Source organism: Antedon mediterranea, chromosome 5, assembly GCF_964355755.1.
Source record: "Antedon mediterranea chromosome 5, ecAntMedi1.1, whole genome shotgun sequence".
Lineage (NCBI taxonomy): Eukaryota > Metazoa > Echinodermata > Crinoidea > Comatulida > Antedonidae > Antedon > Antedon mediterranea.
In genome coordinates, this window is record NC_092674.1 from 9,512,037 (window position 1) to 9,537,442 (window position 25,406).

General features: G+C 35.5%; 1 protein-coding gene across 5 annotated transcripts in view; it reads left to right on the forward strand.

Annotated features, from left to right (window-relative positions):
• LOC140049968 (uncharacterized) overlaps positions 1-14,350 on the forward strand; it is an 83,090-nt gene extending 68,740 nt beyond the window's left edge. For 4 of the 5 annotated variants that reach the window (XM_072094924.1, XM_072094925.1, XM_072094926.1 and 1 more), the window contains 2 exons: positions 2,432-7,509; positions 9,356-14,350. In XM_072094924.1, coding sequence (XP_071951025.1) covers positions 2,528-7,498 — 4,971 coding nt within the window. In that variant the 5' untranslated portion in view covers positions 2,432-2,527 and the 3' untranslated portion in view covers positions 7,499-7,509; positions 9,356-14,350. Of the gene's footprint in view, positions 1-1,469; positions 7,510-9,355 lie in introns of those variants that run through there. The other variant, XM_072094928.1, reaches the window with a different exon arrangement.
• Positions 14,351-25,406: the final 11,056 nt, after the last annotated feature.

Genomic DNA, 25,406 nt, shown 5'->3' on the forward strand with positions numbered 1-25,406 from the left:
TCTTATGTGAAGAACATTTGAGTAAAAAGACATTTGTCAGACTGTGTCGGTAACATTAAGTGCTCATTATAGTTATTGAACATTATGCACTGATGCTAAATATATCATTGGTTCTGAATAAATTGCTCACCAATGAGACATTTAGTGTTGAGTAATGTCTGATGTCTAGGGTTAGCATTGTGAATAATATTTCCGACGGTCGTTTAGTACAGCAATATAAGTGGTTATGTTGTACGGTATAATGTATGTATTCAATTTGAGTAAAAAAATTATGGTGTGTACTTAACCTTCCCAAGCAGTATTTTGAGTATTTGCAATTAAGTTAGCCCCAGGCTCGTAAGAGACGAGCACACACCATCGTTAATTGATACTCATTCATTATGTTCTATTCCTTGTTCAATAATTAATTGTTAGTTAAATCGTTTGCTTGTCGTAAATTCAATCGAATGTACATTTACAACTTATAATAATTGATAGGCACACCGGATGTCAATAACCTTTATATTTATAATGTTATCTTTTGTAAGGTATAACGAATTATGCTCCAGACTGTCCCATTGTCGTACATTTTGATGAATGAGATATCGACTACTTTGTTAATGTTGCTCAGAAGAGGAAAAAGAAACTCGCACAAAGCAGTAATTTACTCCGAATCGCGTACAAATTGTTAGTAATCTGACATTCATATTTAACAACCGTGTTATTTTGAACAGAAAATACCATTTGTCTAATGTATATGTACTTTAGGACGTATTCGTTCAATAATAGCTGATAATTCACTACTGCACTGCTAAACATGCCATTCATAAAATCTCTAAATCCATCCACGTTTTAAGATTAATATCTCATTACTCGTAGACATCATATCGTGGATAAATACTACATCGCAAAGCCTTCCTTTGCATTCATCATCTAAGGATTACATTGGTATTAGAAGTGGTATAGAACTAGGTTTGAGCGTGGACAGATTAGATGTGGTCTGCTGCTACGAACTCAACAAGCAAACTTCCGGACACTCGATTTCTAAACACTAGTGTAAATAATAATGGGGAACAGATGATACAGTAAATCTTAACGTTTGTATTATTTAGATTTGTCACAATTATCGATCGCGAACAGATAATCGTATTGTTATTATTTGAAGCATTGATTACATAGATGAGATCGGATTGATTGCGTCAAATTTCACGTCCCTTTTCCATATTTTAAATTGTAAAACGGTGTTTAGAATTCCAATATAAGGTTTATTTAAAACTTAGGCCACAAACCGATGTCATACATTCATGGTCTAAGTACTTTACTCAATCATTACCTGCAGGTTCATTGATGCATCGATGCAATTGTCATCAGCAATCAAACCCATCATGCATTCCTTTCCACTTGATCATTTACCTTCTAAATGATATCGATATAATAATTCGAATCGCACGTGGTACAGATCAAGAGATATAGATCGTTGTTCAAGTTGAGGGCACGCTGGATAAGTCTAGGTGGTGTGCTTGAACAATTCGACGAAGTTATTTCAATTAAATTGGTTTTCTGAAGCTTGGTTCCTACTTGGACGCAACGCAATGACGTAAGCGCACCACAAGTAGTATAGTTTGACCAATCACGACGAAGGATAATCGGAACTGTCATATTTGATTGGTCAACCAACTCACTTGCGTTGTGCCTACTTCGTTGCATTGCGTCCAAGTGGGAAACAAGCTTAAAGAGCGAGACCAAAGTCCATTTGAAATTGATAACGTAACGATATCATTTTCAAAGTTATCGCACTATGTTTATTATCGCACTTTGCACGTTCTTTATTAGTGTTGGTATTTTGTAACATTTCTCCATCCATGTCTGTAGGCCTTTTATTGATAAGAGGTAATTTCTTAAAGACTACTACATTCCCGCTGGGTTCAATAAACAAAACAAGATATACAGTAGAGTGGTCATCGATTCGGAGACATTATTCGCTCGTTTTTGGCTTGAGCCCTAAATCGATAATTTGAATGAAAATTAACACGAACATCTTTTCAATTAGTGAGAAGGGTTGGGTTTAAGTAGTCTTAAATTGTCAAACGTTTCCTGTCATGTCCGTTATGTATACCTGCTTACTTTGTGCTCCGAATCCGTTTAATTATACATCACTGTGGGAAATACGCATTGACACTACAATAATAGCAACGGCTTTGACACAATTGTATTATCCTTCGCATCTGAGGTGTTACGGCTTTCACTTATTCGACACAGTGTGGTAAATCCTAGCCGTCTCCTCGCTGAATGGGTCAGCAACCGTGCCTCGGTTACCGATTCACACTACAATGCGTCTATTGTGTTGACACCGTGAATGCTCGTTGCACTATTGCAATTTGCATCTGAAAATAGCGAGTTTGCTCAATAAAACGAGCTGAATAATAACACGTTTTTATTTTTGTCTCTGCAGGTATTGACCGGCTGCCGTTGAACGTGAGAAAGCACATTTCTATTTGCCGCTAAACACCACTCGTCTACAACCTGTCCGTATGTTACCCATACCAATATGACTCACTGTATGCTTCAAGGAAAACGCTTCTACTGTCGGGAATGGGCATTTCAGAAACTATTACACAGTTTGGAGAATCGACAGAACGCTAAAACATGTGGAACGTTAATTGTTGGTGGACCCGGCAGTGGGAAGACGGCATTTTGTGCCGAAATGGTCTGGCCCACTGCTAGTCATGGAAAGCAAAGAAACCTAAGCCGGAGAGTTGTAGCTTACCATTTTTGCCAATCACATGACGTAGAAACTATATCTGTTGGAAAATTTATTCGAGGATTAGTAAACCAAATATCAAGGTGTACAGCAATTCATGGATTTGATGAAAAAATACGAGACCCGAGTATCCAGGCATTGCTTGAACCTTCTGCTTGTGAACACAACCCGGATGACGCTTTTAAACATGGGATTTTACTACCGTTACGATCGCTCAATCCACCTCAAAGAAGTTGTTTTATACTTGTTGATTCTGTGGATGAGGGGTTTACAAGAAACGAAGAAGAAAAATCTGGCAGTCGAAACATTGCCGAGCTTCTTTCGAATCATCACGAGTTCTTTCCACCTTGGTTAAACCTTATTTGTAGTGCGCGTAGACAGAGTAAGTCTGTTACAAGACTTTTCACAGGCTTTAGAAAACTAAGCCTGGATGACTTACGAAAGTCTCATGTTGTTCGAGACGTTCAACAATATATTCTCTGTCGACTAGATCGTGAGGAATCATTACGTAACCATTTGAGTAGAGAGACGGCAGAGATGTTGAATCAACTGCATATCAAGAGCAATGGTTGTATAATGTATTTAGAGAAAGTATTGGACGGTGTCGGCGAGGATTTTATACCGTTGGAAGATATATCCCAGATCCCTGGAACTTTAAATGGTCTGTACCTTTGGCTATGTCAGAGATTATTCGTTAGGAAGCAATTCGCAAAAATACAACCAATATTGAACACTCTACTTGTTGCCAAACGCCCAATGAGTGAGGCCGAATTATTCTTGTGTGTCCGGACGCGAAACATGGCTATGACGTTTCCAGATTTTAAACAACGGATACATATCATGTCTAGGATTTTAATACGAACTCGTGGTGAACATGTACTGTTGTTTCACCATAGTTTCACGGAATGGTTGGTTGACGTTAAACATTGTACACAGAAATATTTATGTAGTTGTGCAGACGGAAATGCCATGTTAGCTTTAAGATATAGTGGAATTGCCAAAGAACTGAACCCATCACAAGTTTATGAATTTGCAGAACATATGGTTAAAGCGAACTTTGCTCCCCAAATGAATGAATCTCAACTTGCACTTTGGTTGTTACAGACTGGTGCTCCAGTAGAAGATTGCATGGTAACTTCATCTAAAATTATTGATCCAGTCAGTGAACTTTTAATAAAAGCTGGTGCTAAAGTAGTCGGTAAAGAGATTGACCCAGTGACATTCAGAAACGCTCTACAGCGTACAGAATCAGTGAATGATCTATTGGATGGTGGTGCGTCTGTTAACCAAGTCGACGACAATGGTCGCTCTTTACTTTCCAACGCGGCGTTCCTAGGCAATATGGATGTTGTAAAAGTGCTTATGAATCGCGGTGCAGATGTTGACGTAGCTGATAAAACTGGGCAAACTGCAATTAGCCTGGCATCGCGACAAGGCCATTCAAATATTGTAAATTTGCTTATAAAACATAAAGGAAGTCTTGACCATACAGACCACGAAGGATGGACTCCTTTACGATCAGCAGCATGGGCTGGCCATACGGATGTAGTTACGGCGTTACTTGATGCTGGTGCAAATGTAGATAGTTGTGATGCTGATAAGCGCACGGCATTACGAGCGGCAGCATGGGGAGGACATGAAAACATTGTTTTAAACCTACTGGAACATAACGCCAACGTTAATCAAGTAGATAACGAAGGGCGAACCGCTCTTATCGCTGCTGCTTATATGGGCCATAGTAAAATTGTCCAGCATTTGTTAGATCATGGAGCAGAGATAAATCACCAAGATCGGGATGGTCGCACTGCATTGACTGTTGCAGCCTTGTGTGTACCGTCTAGCCAAGGACATGCGGATGTTGTAAAGTTATTAATAAAATGTGAAGCTGAAGTTGATCATTGTGATCATGATGGACTAACACCTTTACTGGTTTCGGCATACGAAGGTTATCACGATGTTGTTGAAATGTTACTGGATGGAGGTGCTGATATTGATCACTGTGATACAAATAACAGAACTCCATTGATTGCTGCAGCATCAATGGGGCATGTTGAAATTGTAAGAACGCTATTGAAATTTGGAACCGCGGTCGATACTATGGACAATGACGGAAGAACAGTTCTCTCGATTTCAGCTGCTCAAGGCAGTAGCGACATCGTCAAATTGCTTTTAGAAAGAGGCCTTGATGAAATGCACCGGGACCATTCTGGTTGGACTCCTCTACATATGGCTGCGTTCGAAGGAAACAAGGAGGTTATTGAGATCTTTCTTCAGGAAGGTGCCCAGGTTCACATTGACACAACTGATCGGGATGGTCGAACTCCGCTTATTCTTGCATCTGAACAAGGTCACTTACCTGTCGTCGTTAGTCTTATACAAAGTGGCGCTGATCCCGATTTAACCGGTCATGACGGGCGTAGTGCCCTTCGTTCTGCTGCAATGGAAGGGCATAAAGAAGTCGTGGAGTTCCTCATTCATGAATGTTCGAACATCAATTACAAGGATGGGGAAGGTCGAACTACTGTTTACGTGCTTGCTTTGGATAATAAAGTAACAATGACAGAGGTTTTGCTTAAAAATGGAGCAGATGTAGACCATGCTGATATGGAAGGACGAAGTCCTTTACACGTTGCAGCATGGCAGGGACACAGTGAAATGGTAGAGCTATTGCTCATGAACAAATCAAACCCCGACTCTATGGACAATGAAAAGCGTACACCTCTTCAATCTGCTGCTTGGCAGGGAAATGTTGAGGTTGTAAAATTGCTATTAAAATATGATGCTACTATTAATCAAACGTGCAATCAAGGAGCTACTGCTCTGTGTATCAGTGCTCAAGAAGGACATATGGAAGTTGTGGATGCCCTCTTGCAACATGGGGCTGATCCCAACCATGCCGATGAACACGGGCGAACTGCAATGCGTGTTGCCGTCAAAGGTTGCCATCAAAATGTTATTAAACTTTTAGAAGATTATGGTGTACCAATTATTGATAGTCCCCGTGGCAGCAATTCCAGTAGAAGTGGTGGTTCTGTTTCATCGAGCGAGCAACGGCACTCTACAGGGCATTTGTCAAATGGGTTACAAGACGGAAGTACTCCGTCAGATTCGCCAGACTCAACGTTTGACAAAAAGCAATCGTTAACAAATTCTTCAAAAACAAAGTCATCTTCAAATTTAACATCCACATCTTCTACAAATCGATCGTCTGGTAGACATGGAGATTTTATGGAACAACAGTTATCACCCGAACACGGTGATATACATGATGTGAATAACCGATGCAAATCACCTAATTCGTCCGGTAAGGTATCGTCTGCAGCTTCATTCCAAACCATCCCAGAAAATATTTCTTCCGTTGGCTCGCAAAACTACGGCAGCATGCCACATAAAGCAGGAAAGAAGTCTCAACAAAGCTCATCAAAAAGCCGCAGACGATCACCGTCTCCAAATCAACCAACTCTTCAAACTTCCGTGCCTGTTCAGTCACTTCAGTCCCTAAATTCTATTCCGTATCAGAACGAATCGTTAAGGAGAGAACCATCACAAAGTTTTGGCTCCAAACGTCAGTTTCATCAGCAGCACCAGCAACACCAGCAAAAAGTACAACAGCATCAGCAAAAACAACAAAAGCAACATCAGCAAAAAATTAACAAAAAACAAAATCATCAAACAATGGAGCCATCACCTAAATCTCACAGAAGACATCTTCCGCGACAACTTTCGGCACCGTCTTTGCGAGACAGTGGTCACTCTCGCCAAAATAATAACTCTAACTCCGATAAACAAGCGCCTTGTATTACTCATCAACCTCAGCTCCAACCACTTGAAGGTATCAGGTGTTTACCGCAGCATGTTACTTCAACATCATCTTTAAGAAGGAACAGTGCGCCACAGAAACCTGTTATACGTGAAGGATCTGCCATGGCACAAGCTCTAATGATAGCCGAAGGTTTTCCTCTTCACGCTGAGCTTGCTGCTGCTGAGCAGGCAATGAAGCCTGGTGGATTATCGCAACAATATGGTTATCAGCACCAGCGTTCCTACCCACATCAACAGCACATGGCCGACAGGCTACATGCCCGTAGCAGGTCTTCTCCCGTGGCTTCTAATAACTACGAAAAGATAAACCCACAAAGGTCTTCGTCAACAATACGGCAGTGTGCTGAAGAGGACTTATCAGATCAAATGAGCAAGCAACATATTCGACATCACCCGAACCACCACCAAATGCAACATTCGCTCATCGAGCATCAGCAACATTGCCACCAGAGGCAGCAGTCACCAAGTCCTCAGCATAATGTACATCCTCAATCTAGGATCTATCATGAATTAGATCCTTTGGATTATCAAGATCTTCCACCAATGCAACGTAAAGCTTCACTACCAGCCTCGTTTAACCAGGTCAATGGGTCAAGAGTATTAAATGGTTCGCCCAGCTCTCCAGACTCCAGTATACGCGGACGTCGGTGCAGAATAAGAACCAATCCCAATTACTCGGTCAAAAACACTTCTCAAAACAAATTAAATCTACAATCGACCCCGCCTTTACAAAAACCAAAGAGTATATACGGTAATGGGATAGCGACGTCAAATGGATTTGATTCGAACCATTCTTCACCAACTCATGGAGCTTCTTTAACCGGATCATCCGACGGCTCAACTAGTCTTTCTCCGATCGAGATCAAGCATGCCATAAGAATGAGTTTTGAGGGCCCTTGCACAGTAAATGGATTTAAAAAGGAAACTCCACTATGATCCATTTGAAGGTATATATTTATCTTTCTTAATTCAATCTTCAATATTTACTATTTGTATAATGATTGCTGTAGGCCTAAACATTTCAGCTTCGTTTATTTAAAAAAATACGTTTTTTATTTTGGTTTTTACTGGGCCGCATTTTTTGTACTATCCAGTCAAATAGATAATATTAAAGGGTGTTGAGGTAAGTTCATTCTAGGAAACTGTTTCAGTTTAAAATAAAATAAAAAATCGGTTTACGTGATACAAAACAATACCTTTACTTTAAACTATTTACGCGATTACATAATTATCTTTAAAAAAAAACAAAGGCACTTTCTTAGAAAGTATCACAATAGTGATAAAAGGATTAACCTCGATAGGAGGATATCCGAAATAACTTTCCATGATTTGGAAACTAATAGACAGAATATATGGTCAAAACTAAGCCTACACATTTTCGATACGAAATGTAATACATTGTATTTTACCATACATAGGCCTATATACTTATTTCGTTTATAAACATTTCATCGTTTCATACTTTTCCACAATGCTCAATCTTAAATGTCGATGCAATGTCCCTTGGCAACTTGTGGATCGTATTGGAAAGAAATTGGAACTGACAACTTTTAGCCACTCGCAAAAGTATTGTTTTTCATACAACAACAATCAAGAGTGTATATTTCGTTCAAAAAAGCAAATAAAAAAATGCATACAAATATTAAATACTCTGTGATAATGTACAGTATAGGCTAATATAAAATTAAAAGATAAAATTTAACCATATAGCCGTTGAGGCCTATATTCCGATGAGGTTTTATCCCCGTGAAATTCCAATTAAGGCCTACCGGTATCACAGTTTTTTCGCAATTGATTGAAAAAAAACCAACTCTAGTCAAATGTTTGTCTAACTATTGTAATGTAGACAACATGTTTACGGTTTGTGAGCATTTATTAAAAAAATGATGACTGGTTAGATGACTCACGTTGTAGATACAATTTAAACTCGAGTATAGTTGTTAGTCATAAAATAAATGATTCTGACATCCACCTGTAGGACGGTAACGTAGCCATCTTAACATTCTTTAAACGATTATGATAAAGACATCGTGTTGTTAATCCACAATGAAAGAAATTTAAGTGGTTTACCCTTGAGTGTCGATAATAAGTAAAGTAAAAGAAGAATGATATCAGCTAAGTTAATCGTTTTGTTTAACTATGTTTTGACGTCATTTTAAGGGTGTTTCACGTCCTTTACACTCTCTTGTCGTTGAGAGTCCTTGTTCAAGTCTATCGCATTGCTTTATAATTGCCAATTAAACATGTTCGTTTTAATCGGCTATGCAACGGCAACTATCGAAGGTGTAATCTTGTTAACAATTCAATAAATGATCAGAATATTATGGGGATACAAATATAAATAACACAACAGTTCAGAAAATGTATTTGGCCTGACTGTATAATTTAGAGAAAGAAGGGAACTTTGGTCGTATATATTAACACAAACTTACAAACAGAGGTTTTGTACTCGTTTAAAGCTAATTCACACGGCACCGTCTTCTGTTTCTTCAAACGGGAAAAGTGTGAATCAAGCTTTAGTTAGATACAATCATATTCCTTCGTTTCCAAATTTAATCTTCTACTTACAAAAGTTAAATTACTTTGAGAATATTAATGGGGATTTTTTTAAAACATAGGCCTACATTGAAAGGAAAATTGGAAAGTTTAGCATAGGCTATATGTTTATTAACTATTATTTCTCTTTTGATTCAACATTTAAACAATCGGTTATTTTACACCCATTCATCCAAGCCCAAATGAGAAGTACTGTCAAACGATTTTAAGATATGTTTTTGTGTTATTTGCCTGTAGGGTTCGGCAATACATGGCTGAACAAGGAGATCTGATCTGGTTAGAAAACTATTCCAAGCAGTCGACAGCTGTTAAAATCCAGCCTAGATACCGCAGACGGTAAATGAACATTGGACTCAAAGTAAACAGACAGCACCCTAGACTCGCCTAGCCTGGCAGGAATGTACAAACTTGATCAGTTACAGGCCTACGCGGTTACCGCCTCATGGGAGAATATAGGACGGAGTTTGCAGTTTTTGTTGTCTTCGGATTCGGACATTTTACTTAATTTTGTGCAATTTATGTAGACAACTGGATATGCAACATTTGATTTACCTTGTTTGTACCGAATTTCTGATTTGTTTTCAAGTGAACTCCGTTAAAAACACGGTAGTAATAGCATACCCACAATAAGTAGTAAATGTTGGGCAAGACGTTTCTCGCATTTTATTGTATTCCTTATGTTGGAATGATATTACATTTAAGGTGAATGTTATGCTGCAATAACTCTATGAAATGTCTATTTGGACATCGACGGATGAAACTTAAAACCAGAAATACACACAATTTGATATCATTGTTCACAGCGCGTTTAACGACCATATCACACGTCATTTGTAACTTTGATTCCACTCCACCAAAGCATCGCAGTGTGTTGGAAACCAAGCGATCATTATCCAGTTGCTTTCAGCTCATGGGGAATTCAATATTCGCTGCCCCGAGCACTCGGCATTAAATTCAACTTATTTCTTCCCCTTCGAACCAGACAATGATACAAAACTAACACCATTTCTAATTTTGTTTTTATATGAAATGTTAGTTAGCCTTAGATTTATAACACACTTTGTTTGGAAATCTTTTCTTTTCTTTCAACCATTTGTTTAGTTTTGTTAAGATAGTTCTCTATAGCAATTGAGTCGGACTCATTATTTGGCCAGGTGTAAGAAATATTATACCTCAATGCAGTATTCTTTCTAACAGCTCGCCTATAAGAGGCCTAAATAGACAAACGGTTGATCATAGTCGGTACTCTGGTACTCAAATTATAGCACAGTTTAATACGTACATTTCAATCTTAAATACCACCGTGCATTTTAAAATTCAAGAAAGTATCGTCTTGTACGACGAAAATAAGGTTAAATACTGTACTAATCTTAATGTTTAAGTAACCTCCTACGTATATCATATATACTCAATCACCGCGCATGCGTTATATGGAGCATAACTTACGTCACATCAAATATTTAAACATGAATTTTATATAGTTGCGGTAGGAAAGTGTGGTTTTGGTTTGAGATACGAATATAATTAATGTATACTATGAGAAGCAGTGAAAAGTCCCAAATCTCTCCCCACATTATACTCTAACATTAAATTATTTTGGTTCAGAGAATATGCAAATTTAATAGTTTTCATGAAAAAATCTTGCATGTTGAATTTTAATAGTTGTTGCATTCAAGTTTTGCAAGACTCGGAGGATATGGCGCGGAAAACGTCAATAACAGAATCTGCCTACTGGCGACGGAGGAGGAATTTTAAGGATATGCGATGAGAGATTTTATAAATAGCATTAGTACAGTAGAATGATATACATAATTCACCTGGTTCTTGTATGTCCAGTATTATAGGCAAATTGTGTAATACAGTGTCCTATATTGTCACATGTTACGCTTGTATGGTTATGGAATATACATTTTAAGATGCTAAATAATATACAGTATATGACATGACATATTCACCGGATTATGCAGCTCCACATGGCATGTCCAGTATCATAGGCAACTTCAGTGATACAGTGTCAAATTTGTGTGCCACCTGTATTATGTTAATATTTGGTTATCGCCCATGATACAGGCGTCACATGCGATACATATTTTACACTGTATCAAATAATTTGCCTGATACTGTACACAGTATAGATATACAGAACATGATTTTATCTTCAGTGGTATTTAAAATGAATATTTACCTTATGAATAATATGCATTTGTGTTGGGTTACCGGTATGTAATGTTGTTTTATTCATAGTGATTGGAATCTAACAATAACTTCGAAACCAGACGATGATATTATTAGTTTTGTTCGATCGGCTAAATGCCAAATAATTAGCTAACAATATTCATTTGTGTTGGTCAAGTCTTTTATTTCCGTGTATTACTAATTTACAATTTAAAAGGCTTGCTTCAATTTTAAGAATCAAAAATATGTTACACTTACGTACGTAGTTATGCATTATTTAAATATTTTCATGTTTTATTTATAGACCAAAGTTGTTCTTATCAGGGATACACACATTTCATGATTTATTTTTTTCATGATTTCATGATTTACATGTTATTAGTTAAGATAATATGAATATCATTGACATAGGCTAAACTCTGATATACACAGCCTCAGTTACTGATTGGTGGTACGCGAGCGAAGCGTTTGTGTTCCCGTGGTGGCTTCACGATGTCATGTCCCTGATAACATGTTTAAGCTTACCGTTTCTGTTAATGTCAGTGTCTATTTTCTACTTATGGTGCTGCAGATCTATAAACATTCAGTTTCTATTTTAAGTACTGTATCGATCGGCAGGGAGAAGGAAACAACGTCACCACAACGTCACCTAATATATTCAATAATATACATAATCCCATTTGAACGACACTTAAATGATCAGTTTATATCTATAATGATAAGTGGTGTATCCTGGAAGTTCGTCGTTAGCACCCTTGGTGGTATAATATTATAAGGGGTGCATGTGTACGGTATGGTGTTACTGTGTGAAACCCCAGTACAAAACCTTTACGTTATAATAGTACCGTAACCGTAACAAAAACGTGGTATACCTTAAACGAGAATGTGTTCCTTGTGTAAAACATTTGTGCAGAAAAAAAAACTAATTGTTAGTACTAGTAGGTATGGTAAACATATAGATGTTCTGCAGTTAAATTCGATATGTAACCGAACGCATTCGGTTGTTTAAACAGCTTCGTATGTCGAAGATCCTTTGTTTGAATATGTATAGATTAAGTGGTGTTAGGCTGAAATCCCCCTCCCCTCCTTCTAAGACATTCCCAATAAGAAAAACGAAATGCTGTCACATCGTCTCAATGTGAACGCGCCTTTGTTTTACATGTTATAATTAAGTATTAATAGAAGAAGTTAATGTGTTTTCCCATAAGATTCATTATTATTTATTGAGTGTATAACGGAAGAAGTTCGATAAAACAGCCTTAGTGCCAAAATTTATCCCTCAGTTAAAAAATAATTGATATGTATACTTTAATTGTGTTTATGACAGATTTTTACATTGTTTTTTACAATATTATGGACGTTTACTGTTTTATTATATCCTCTTTTGTTACGTATGGGATGTCATGATTTTTATAAATTTATACCTGTTTTATCTACTTGCATACCTATATTCTTTGGCGTTCCATAGTAACAGAGAAAGTAGTTTTCGTGTATATTGGTTGATTGAAATGCACTTTACTTTGAAAGTTTGAAAAAGATATAAATATAAAACAATATTATCGATATTATCGATATTATATGTGTGACGAGTGTCGATACATCATGAAGTCTAACTCTATTTTCAGCTTTTGTAAGCCTAATTGTTTAGATTTATTATTTCAAATAAATAACTGTTGAATTTGATCACATTTATTGAATTTTAACACGCCTTTTAGTTAAATAGCTAAAATCATGACCTTTAACATTGTGTGACGTAATTCTGATGTCATTTCCTACTTCACCAATGGCCATAAATAATTACCTGTACTAAAAATAATATATAAACTTGTAATTCATTAACTATAGTAAAATGGGGTGTCTATTTCAGGTGCTAGACAATAAGACAATATATTTATTATTTAAAAATGTAAATCGTGTAGTAGTTATATTTGTCGACGACGAATACCAAAGTCGTGAGTTTTGGCCCAATTGAAGAATGTTGGTTAACGCTATCGGATGGGTATTTAATGTGTTCGAACCAAGAAAAGTCTTGCAATGTATAGTACTCTACTGTGTCAAAAATGATTATTTTTAACAAACTTGTGGTGGGATTGTAGTTACGAAAATGTACAAAACAAAAATAAGCGTAAGGTTAATTAAGGTTCCGTTGAACGTTGTCATGCCAACGATATGTTTATCCTTTCAATATGTATTTTTTATTTAATAGGAAAGTTGAGAATTGTTTCTCAAAGTTGAAAGAAAACGAGTGCAAAGAAATAAAAATATCTTTTTTATTGACGTATGATAGAAAGAAACGAACAATACAGTTTAACTGAAATTATTTTATTTTAAGTTGTATAGAAAAATTACAATTTAAGTTGTATTATTACTTGTGAATAAGAGCCATAACTAGTTACTGTAATTAAGTTTTAGGTAGACGTATGGGAGAGATAATAAGCTGCAGAAGTTAACATGTTTATATTTATTCGTTCCTTGAGGCAACATTTTCCCATAGCACCAGTTATCCTTCAACTATCCGATATTATATAAATATAATTAGATTTTGAGTAGACGAGTGATTAAAATGTTAAAACATTATCGCCACGTGTGAAATACTTGTTTTACTGATGTTTGTGTTTGAGTGAAGGAAAACATTTTTGTCGTGACTGTCTACTAAATGAGTCAACTTATTCCGGATTTTACAAAACAAACAACAACACAAATATCGCACACCATTCTCATTATGATTTTACAGTACATGTTTTGGGGAGAAAATCTGAAATATACAGAAGACTTGATAACCCAACATCGTTATAGAACCAGAGAGCCATGTGAATTAGGGTGGAGGAGGAACGTGGGAACGGGATCGTCCCCTTCCCCTTCTCCTTCCTTCAGTTAGTCGGGAGCCCAGTCGCGAGCCTCGGCTGAGAAATCCAATTTGCCATTCTAGCAGTCTTGTTGAGAAATGATATACACCTCAAATATAACCTTGCCTTGCTCATATTAAGAGACATATCGGGATCCAACATAGTGTCCCCCTTAATAATGGTGTTGTCGAATAGTTGTAATTGACTGTAGTGTTGTAGTTATGGGAAAGCTTCCCATTGGAGTCACTTCTGAATAGAGGTGGTGTTCCAAAGAGGGGAACTACTGAATTTCAAAGTGGACACTGTCAAAATGACTAAACTAAAGTGATCACACATATATATGCCTACATACTTGTAGGTTGGGCTAGACTACTGTATGACTTGTGGTGTACAAAATACAGCTGATTATTTGTATCCAACCCTTTGTACTGTATTCAAATAGTATACAAACTTTCGTCCTTTGTAGTTTTTCTGCTTGGCTACCAGTATGTATTTCACAACGACGTCATGTCGTGAAGAAGTGTAACATTCCTTTAAAAATAGATTTCTGATGTAAACATTGATCAAATTGTTTTCATAGGCGCTAAATATGAGTAACTGATTATGTACCCCAAGATGCCCCAGTGACAATTATAAGAAGACAACGAAGAGAATACATATAAAAATAATAATGTAAGCTGTAAGCGTGTATTATATTTCATCCGATATTTAATACACAATGTGGAATAAGTAGAATAAGAAAAAAAACACCGAAATCTTTGCTTTGTTGTCTTGACAGACAATGATATCGGTTACTTTGTTAAATACTTTTTTTATTTACAAAAAAAAGCATCTGTTCTGTTAAATTTGATACAGTAGTATATTTATTCTTTAGGCCTAAATGAGTTGTTTAGTGTAGGCCTAGCAAGTCGAAAATAACTGGTTACTTTGATTAGAACTAAGCCCAATGACTAGGAAGGGAGACAAATTAACTAGAGACGGGTGATTGATGAACTTTATTGATGGTAGGCCTACCATGGAGGACGACAGGTATCTTAACAAACTAGTGTGATGTGCCCAAATATGGTAGAGATATGCCCAAATATGTTAGTGATATGGCATCATCATGTCTATATATGGGCACATCACATTTTTTGTCACATACAGTTTGATAGTGTAGACAGAGCTTTAAGATGTCTCCTCTTCTGCCGTCTGAAGCAGCTTTGGTACCATGTGTCTATAACCACAACATTATACCCAAAAGCTAGAGTTTCTTTTTATTTTGCCAATGCCATTTATACTTCATTGTTGACTCTACGCTAACCCGTTGCTTTCCCTCAATGAAACTAATCTACCATGCTCTTCGCCATTCTAAATGTTATTACTTAAATATGCTTCAGTTGGCAAAACCGACATCTTTTATATTTTCTTTACTCTATTTCTTTCCGCTCGTTATATTCATGCCGGTGTATCGCAGGTGTCCGCGTTCTACGGTAGATTTGATATTGTGAAAGACATTCTTTTCATACTTAGGTAAGAAGGTGTTGTCGAGAGACTGGCCACGATTTGATACTTCAAAAGACCTTATTATCGGCAAATTAACAGAATACAACCATGACTGAATTTCTTCAATTGTTGTCACAGCATTTCGAAATACTCTCCATGTAGCAGCCTATATGAAATTGTTGCTTTTTGAAAAAGTATCAAAATGAAAATTCAGTTCTTAGCCCGATACAAAGTCGGCCATACACAGTTCCGGTCAATGTTTAATTCTTGGGTGTAGACCTATAGAAAACTCAGATCTCAGACATATCCGAGATCATCGGAGTTATCTATATTCTTATTCTTTCCACTGGAGCCTATAAAAAACATTAAATGGCATGACGTAGACTATGTAGACTATTATACAGTAGATTGACCCGTGGGCCTACTTTCGAACATCTATATTCAGGAATAGGCCTACCCTTATCATTAACAGGAGTTTCTATATAAATAAAATAGAGTTTTAGTACCATGGTTAGTAATATGATAAAGTCTACTATGTGAGGTGTTTGATCTATAATTTTGAAAAAAGGCGCCGCCACGGTCGGCCTGAACTTGTGACACGATGTTTTAGGAGTAACCGATTTGTGATTATAAAACATCCACATTGGAGATAAGATGAGTGTTTACTTTGAAAGTGATCACGTATCTGGGCTTCAAAGAGGGCAGTATAAGCATTATTTTTCATATCAGTGAATCAAATCTCAAATACAGTAGTTTATAATACATTATAAGGGTAGAGAAAGATAACGCGAATGTTTTTCCGAATTTCGTGTCGTCGTGTCTTGCCAAGAATCATTTTTGTACAAAACAAATGTTCCCATGGCCATTGTTTACTAAATGAAATTGTTTATATCAAATTCACGAGATTTACAGTGACTGTATTTTATAGCGGGCCCTCTATCCAACTTTAATTGTTGCTGGTATCCTTTATTACTTATTTTAGCGCCACCTATCGGTTTATGGTAGAGTTCACACAATAGGTTAATTTTCAAGTACAGTAATAGGAAAGATTTCTCTTGATGTAGGCCTACACTGTGTAAAGTAGGTTAAAAGGTCACTATTTAGAGGAGTGTGTTTAAAATAAAATGAAATGTCACTTCAGTTCAGATTAAACTACTTAAGCGATTTCCTCTTATAATTTTAACTCTTACAAGTAAAAATGTATTCGTTTAGAGTGAAAGCTGTTTCATTCTTAACACCTACATGACATTTTTCTTGTTTGGGCCTAAGAAAGTACAGTAAAAAGTTTTTTTGAGTTTGATCCCTATCATGTCTTGAGATTTGGCCAAATTCAGGTCGCATCGTAGATTATTTCCTCTATGGTGTAATTAACCATATCTTGGCCGGAGTTCCTTTTATTTGCTGAACTATTGTTATGTGTATATGCGATAACAATAATTATACTATTATATAATATAATTATATTATTAAAAATATTATAATTTTTTTTAAAGATTTATTTCAAATAGACCAAAAGCAAACATATTAATAATATGACTCATAAGTTGATCACGTGCCGGATTTGTGTGCCGAGTTTTAAAGCTCTGTCTACACTACCAAACTAGTTATAGTGCTATAACATCATCATGCCCATAATAATGATAATAATATTTTTTCGGTCATCAATGTTAAAATAACCAGGAATGGGAATAGGCTAAAGCCCAAGCAGATTCAGCACTCACTCCATACAATACAAACAGTTAAGATAAAACCATGTACAAAAAATACAAATAAACTATACATAACATGAAGTATAGTGTTTTGTCAACTCCCTGGTTAGAGCAGCCTTAACTATTGAAATTGTTTGTGAATCTTTTATGTCATTTGGTATTTGCTCCCATAGTCTAGGAAAGAAAACAAATACAGAATTATACATTTTTTTTGTCACATAAAGTTTGATAGTGTAAGCAAGGCTTTAGATTTGCCAAAATGGAATTGTTTTCTTATGATGTGACAATGGTTTTGTCGCGCAATTTAGTAATAATATCTATTCGAATGATTAGCAATCTAGTGACCATGTCAAATTATGATCAACTACCGGTACGGGTCAATCCAGTCACGGATTAATAATTATTATTATCCATGATTAGTTTTTGACCAATGGTCAGGCTCTATTGCACTACCTTATAGACTGTGTTGTTTCGTTGATGAAATATGTCCTGCTTTTAACAATATATTACACGTAGAAAAATAAAAGTAAGAACAATGATTGCCTTCCGGAAAGTATGGTGTTTGTGTTTGGTTGCTGGGTTCATAGGTCCATGCTCTGTTAGTATGCCTAATTGTGTGTTATCTAGGCCTAATGGTGATCTAGGATAAGATTGATCAAAAAACCTTCCTATCATCATACATTTCTTGTTTTTCACTTAAGCACTTCTTAACCATCTTGATTTAAACAAACACTTTGATTGGCCAGATTACAAACCGGATATTATGAATATTATTAATAATACTTTTTTCCATTAAAATCTTAGATGACTTAAAGTAGAAAAACTTTTTTCACTTAAGTACTTTTTAACTATGTCGACTTAAGAGCAAAACGATTGCTTGGTAAAAATCACGATATCAACCTAGACCGTACAACACAAAAGTATATGAATCAACTAATATTATCATTTCAATTTGCTTTCAACAGGTCTTCAAATCCCGAGGCATCTACTTTGCCTACGTAAGTTGTTGAAAAAAACTTTCTTATTTGCCTTCAGGGGTCAATTTAGATACATATATAACGAGCGATATATCAAAATTACACTGATTAGGTATGCATGCATTTTCAAATGACACCTTCGTACGGCAAATATAAATTGTTATTTTACTTTCATTAATTGCCAATTTTTCTGAATGTATAGCACACGGTAAAGGAGATACATACAAAAATATGTTGTTTTTTCAACGTAGGTTTGACACGTGATACATTTATTTATATTTTTAATCCGCATTAATTCATGCACAACGTTTAGCAACCAATTTATCATATTGGCTTACTGGACATAACAATTTCTACGAATAACATTTTCCCAGTCGCATTACAAATGCAATATGATAATACTTAATATTCTCGACAAAAAAATCGTAACGAAAAACATGATATATTTGATGTAGCATGCGGCAGGGACTCGTCACATAATGCCAAGATTACAAATTGAATTGTTTGTTAAGATATCGTCAAGATAACGCTTTTGAATAGAGTATTATGGCTATAGTATTTATAATAATAATATTTTCCAATGCAAGTTCTGCAGTCAATTAAACATCCATCGGACTAAACCAAAAACAGTTATATTATTATTAACGTTGAGTTTGCGTTTAATGTTTACGTCGATTAAACGTTATGAAATACATTTTTATCACCGTTATACTTTGCTCATTTCCACAACGTTTCATTTTAGTTTTCATTAAACGTTACGTTAACGTCAATGTAATGTCTTTGAAACGTTACCGAGCTAATTGTTTCAACGTTATATTTTGGTTAAATTACTGTAAAACAATAAATGGTTTCTAAAGACATGTCTACACTATCGAATGTTATGCCACCAAAACAAATGTGCCCAGATATACATGATGATGTCATATCAGTACCATATTTGGGGCATATCACACTATTTAGTCCGACTCTACAGCTTACTATGTCGGTCGGTTGGTCGGATGGTCGGTCGGTCGGTAAACACTAACTCAAATTTGAGCACGCGACTGCAGCCATGTATGGTCTTGTTTGATAACGTAGACAGATCTTTGGGCTCGTTTCCATTGAAAAAGAAGGTTTTCTTCTAAACCGGTTTTAAACCAGTATTTGACGATCGAAACTGGAATCAAGTAATGTTTTTAAAACGGGTTGTTTTTTTTACAAAGAACCGGTTTCTGTTTGCAGGAAGATACTAAACTTCTAATATCGGTATTTAAATCAGTATTCCCTTGTTCAGTAGAAACTGTTATTATTAAATTATAATGTGAGTCGCCATAAATTTAGCGGCTATTACTGCAATTGAGATTGATCTGCATTTTTCTGCTTCAATTCTCTTTTTCTTAAAAGGCTTTCTATTTGTTCATTTAAGTTATTGTTAAATGTTTGTTTACCATTAATAATTGAATATTTAATTGATAGTGAGTGATATGATATATTGTTATTGTCAACAATCTAGGTCAAACCATTGGGCATAGTAACTGCATGCTCAAACTACACAAACAGTTAAATAACAATGGCTGTATGATGTGTAATAATAGCGTGGCCATGATTTGACGGCGAATATAAAGACGCCCGCTATGACATTACGCAAAGAAACAAAATTGCCATGGCAACGCCTGTATTGGCCGTTATATATAGCTAGCGCAGGGTAAATTTAGTACTAGTTACTGCTCAATTACTGTAATTATCAACGATTTAAATAAATAAATAATGAAAAGGATTAAACCCAATATGATGCTATTTTATTAATGGTACTTGAAAATGTGCCAAATACGCTCACGAACATTAATGCTAGGTTATTACAATATTTAAAAAATTTAAAGGTCATTGTATGTTATTATTTTCTACCTATATGTCAATTAGTAATTTAGCTAATAACAAACAAGGATTCAACATTCTTCCTTAAATAAAGTTTTATTGTGGTCGCGTACATAAATTAGTTTACGCGTTGCTGCTACGATAATTCGTGATACATTATTAATATAAAATATGTCTGGAAAAAATGATATTAATAGAGTTCTATCTGACAGCAATAACTATAATTTTTGATATTAATATTATCTGCAGACAATGTGGCTTCCTGTTTCGTTCCTGAACTAACAATATACAACATGTGATGATAATTTACAACGATATTCGATGAAAATTAAAGCGCACGCTTTCGTCAAAACCATTAAACTTCGAAATTAATATCTCAAACCTGTCCTGGATTCACAAGATACGTTTACAATCACGATGACGTCATTCAAATTATTGCTTCGTTTTATGACAGAGAAGCGACAGATAGATACGTATGAAACTGTACGTGTTTTTTTCTTAAATCTTACCGCCGTTTACTTAAATTTTAGTTAGCAGGTGAACTTTGCTAAGTTGTTCATATTAATGGAAATACTGAACTAGAAAACCATTCAGTGTTATACAATTGCTCGTTGCCATTAGCATGAAACTAATTGTTTATAGCTTCTTGTTTTAAGTATTATGAACTGTGATAAAGTACAACGCAAAAACATGTGTTTATTGGTTTCGTCGCGTGAGTATATACCGGTAAGCCTACTGTTACAAGGCATTAAGCGTGGTTCCCACTAGTGACGCAACGTAACGCAACGCAGCGACGTTTGACGCAAAGTGCTGTTTTGCGTAATCACAAGTGGGAACCGACGACGCAAAATTGCTGAATATCACAGATTTGATTTGCAAACACAATTATCGGAAGAGCATTTTCTTACGTTGCGTAGGTTGCGTTATACGTTCCGTACCACGTTTTATGACATTATCTGTCTATTATGATAGGTACATTCGGTAATACATTGTCTCATATATATCATATGTGGTGTTTAGGAGTAGGTAACAGGTTAGGCTTATAGCCTGTATTTGCCCCCGCCTGCGTGAAATCAAATCTGCATGTTTGCAGCACTGTTGCGTCGTCGGTTCCCACTTCTGATTACGCAATACACTACTTTGCGTCAAAACGTCGCCGCGTTGCGTTACGCTGCGTCGCTAGTGAGAACCGCGTTTAACTTAGGCCCTATAAATTTTATAAAAGTTGACATACGTGCCTGGTGGTAAAACCGTGACCATGCGGTAATCAAACGGTTTGCAAAACACGTGAACCTGCAATATTTTTTTAATTAAGTCATTCTTTTTGCAAAAACAAATCATCGTTACACGTGGATCAAATTTTAGTTTGAAGGTGATGCGTACTCAATACACATGATAGTAAATTCAAACGGAAGAGCTGGATGCACGGTGTTGATTTTAAATTCTGCTATTGTTAAAATCTGAGTGACAAGTCATCACGCTTGTTAAAATCGACGTTACGCAGATTAGATATGTTAAAGAAGTATAACAATTTGAAACAAATCTATGTAAATAACAGAAATTGTACAAAACAGTATGGAATTCATTATGTCGATCAGAGAACGGAAAATTCTTGTTAAAATGTTAAATTCGTTACAGATTTTCCTACGAGTTTATTAGTGTTAAGTTCTTAGTTTCTGGTTATAATAAGCTATACATTTATTTCCTAATCATTGTTATTATATTCCATTCCTTTAATAAGTGAGATAGTATGCGCATTGTCAATACAAGCCGTCAAACGAAGTCTCAAACAAAATGAAGGTGTCATAGTTTATCAGATGAGTTCCTTGACACCAGTGTTGCCACTTCTCTTATAGTTTGTATTATTGTATTGTATCTTGTACTAAATGAGAAAATTTGAATTGTAAAAAGTGTTTTAAAATCACTCCTAGAACAAATACCAAAGTAAAGCAATTATTTACCTGCATGCACTTACGGTACCAAACATTCAGTTGATAAAAGTAATCAGTTTACCCTAAAGAATGCATTTTCTATAGTGGCAAAATCAGTGAGGAATTCGTTTCTAAAGTAATTTCTCCATGGTAACATTATATATCGCCAAAGCGAGTTCAGAATAAAATGTTTACATGCATTCCAAACCAGTTCACTTTCTCGTCTGATCGTTCCCACAGTGCACCGTGATTACTTACTTGAACGCGAATTCTTTTCAAATTCAGTCTTTTTAGCAACAGCTGACTTCCCGAGTGCGATATTGTTTTCCAAACAGCGGTTATTCCTACTGTTTTTATTTTCTAACATTCTACATAGTTCTGCAGTGGTTTAAACATGGAAGAGTAAGTAGAAATATATTTATTAGTAGTTTCTATCAGTATTCGGTTGACTTCAAATGATTAAGGAGATACGGTGTTAACTGTGATTTTAAAGTGATGATAACAATAAAGAGCAATTCCAAGTAAACAGACAGATATTGAGATTTCAACGTTTTGAAGATAATTTTAAAGAATCTTACTAACCGAGTCTCTTTTTGCCGAATTTAGTTTGCCGAAAATCGGTTCGCCGAATTCAGTTCGCGCAGCCTCTTTTTGTCGAATTTAGTTTGTGAAGTTCAGTTTTCCAAAACTCGGGTACCGAATTCGGTTCGCCACGCCTTGTTTTGCCGAATTCAGTTTCCCGAAAATCGGTTCACCGAATTCAGTTGTTAAATTCGGATTACCAAATTCGGTTCCTTTTTTTGCCGAATTCAGTTTGCCGAAAATCTTGTCATCGAAATCAGTTTGTTAAATCCAGTTTTCCAAACATCGGGTTACCTAATTCGGTTCTCCGAAACTCTCTTCACAGAAATCAGTTTGTTAAGTTCGGGTTACCGAATTCAGTTCGCCCAGCTTTTTTTTTTGCTGATTCAGTTTGCCGAAAATCGGTTTGCCGAATTTTGTTTGCCGAAAGTCTCTAAAATGAAGAGTTCTTTAGGCCTATAACGTATCAGAGTGAGATACACACTATTTCCTGTTTAACGCTTTTCTTAATTAAGTTAAACATGCCGCTGTCAATCATGGCATCCGAAAGATGCATCAATTCAAATAAGTAATTTGCATGCTTGTATCAAATAACTAATTTTAATTATTAATTTCGTTTGATACAGTGAATTCTAATATAATAAATTTCAGCCAGTTTATCAAATAACTCTATCCATAGTAGGCCTAATGTTATTCTTTATTGTATTCCAGGCCAACAGCGAATCATCGCCACTAACAGGCTGGTAAAAATCAGAATAAAAACTACTTTAGATAAAAAATATCTGTCAGTCAATCAGCTATTCGTTTCAATTCAATTTAGTTGAGACAATCTTTCCATATTTTTTCTAAAAGAATTAGTGTAATTCAAAATACAATGTTATCTTTCTGAAGTTGATACAATTAGATGTTTATTATCTCAACTAAATGAGTTTTGCAAAATTCTGCACCGATCATAAAAATAAATTCCACATTCGGTATTAAGGAAATGTAATTTCCTTCAATTTACGGCACTTCACTCAAAACTTTTTAATTATAAAAAAACAATTGCATACGTTGCTACTTTGAATAACAATTATTCATGGTTACTTATAATATAACTCATTAATTACACATTAGTTAACTTCGGGGGTATTTGTCAATAAACTACGGTCGAAATCTAACTTGGTTCACCCGTAGAGTAATTATATTTCTATGGTTTGTCAAATTCAGTTTGTTAAATTCAGTCTTCCAAAACTTTGGTTACTCGGATTTTAGTTCGCCCAGCCTCGGTTTGCTGAATTAAGTTTGCCGTAACTCAGTATGCTGAATTAGCCTAAATTTGCCGAAACTCAGTTTGCCGAAAACCGTTTGGCCGAATTCAGATTGTATAAAACTCGGTTTGCTGAAACTTGGTTTGCTGAAACTAAGTTTGCCTAAATAAACAAAGGCAGCATAACTGGTTATTCTAATATAGGATAAAAACTGTTTTTTTGTTTTATGTGGGAAAAATGCATATTTATCCAGTTATCGTCGATACGACGTATTTTTATTTCATAAATACAATATAAGTACCATACTGTACATCTTCGATATAGGCCTACCCTCAGTATAACCAGGGAATTTCACTCTTCCCTGGTATAGGCCTAACCGTGGAGCTATTAATTGTATAGCTCCATAGTATAACCATTGATAACTTTTTACCACATTGTATAAGTTAAATCTCCCAATAAGCACTTTGTGACCTACCTATTGTGTAAGTCAATCTCTTTTTGTACCGGATGTATTTTTAAATTAGAACTTTAAACCCCATTGTGCACCTAATACTGCATTGTGTAAGTAAATTAGCCCAATAAAATACCGCATTGTGTAACTAAGTACCCTAATAAATAAACACTTGGCGGGCACACAGGTAATAGTTTCTAAATATTAACTAATTTGACATAAGCCAACAAATTACGTCTTGATCCCCACCACTAGTTTTATTGTTTATTCGCGTTTTGCTAAACCCCGTAAACTCCCACAATACCGCAAACCTCGAAAAACACATATTTTTAACACTTATATTTAAAAACACAAATATTTAAACTCGTCACCATGACGAGTTTGAACTAGTCACCAAGACGAGTTATGTAATCCGCGTTGAAATGGTCTCTGCTATCACTAAACACTCAAAAATACGTAATGCACCAAAAATATATATTAGCTCCTATTAATTTGTAGTTGAACGTTTTGAGGTCTACAAAAAAAATTTAGTTAGATACACTCTTAAATGAGTGGCTCGCTTCAGTACAGAATGACTAATAATAAAAAGAAATGAAAAATAGGCCTAAAGAAATAAAAAAAAAAATACTAAAGTACTGCATGTAACATATGAATTATGAATTTTCATCCTTTTTGCTAATATAAAGTTATTCATTCAAGCGTTTCTTTTTACTTGGAATATATTATTACTGTAGGCCTATATATACTGTAGGCCTACAAGAAAAAAACACAAACTAAAAATAGATTCAGGAAAACTCAATTAATTCTTGCACATCAAAATTGGTTTCTATTGGGATTCTTAAACATTAAACACATTCTTGTTTAACAATGGTCACTATACATCAGGAAAGAGTGGAATTACACTTCCCTGCTATGCATGATATTGTTTATCAATTATTACCCATTCAAGGAAAGTTCTGTAGGCCTACGGCATAGAATCGATTTTTGTTGCTTAGGTAATTATAAATTGATTAATAAATAAACAGCTG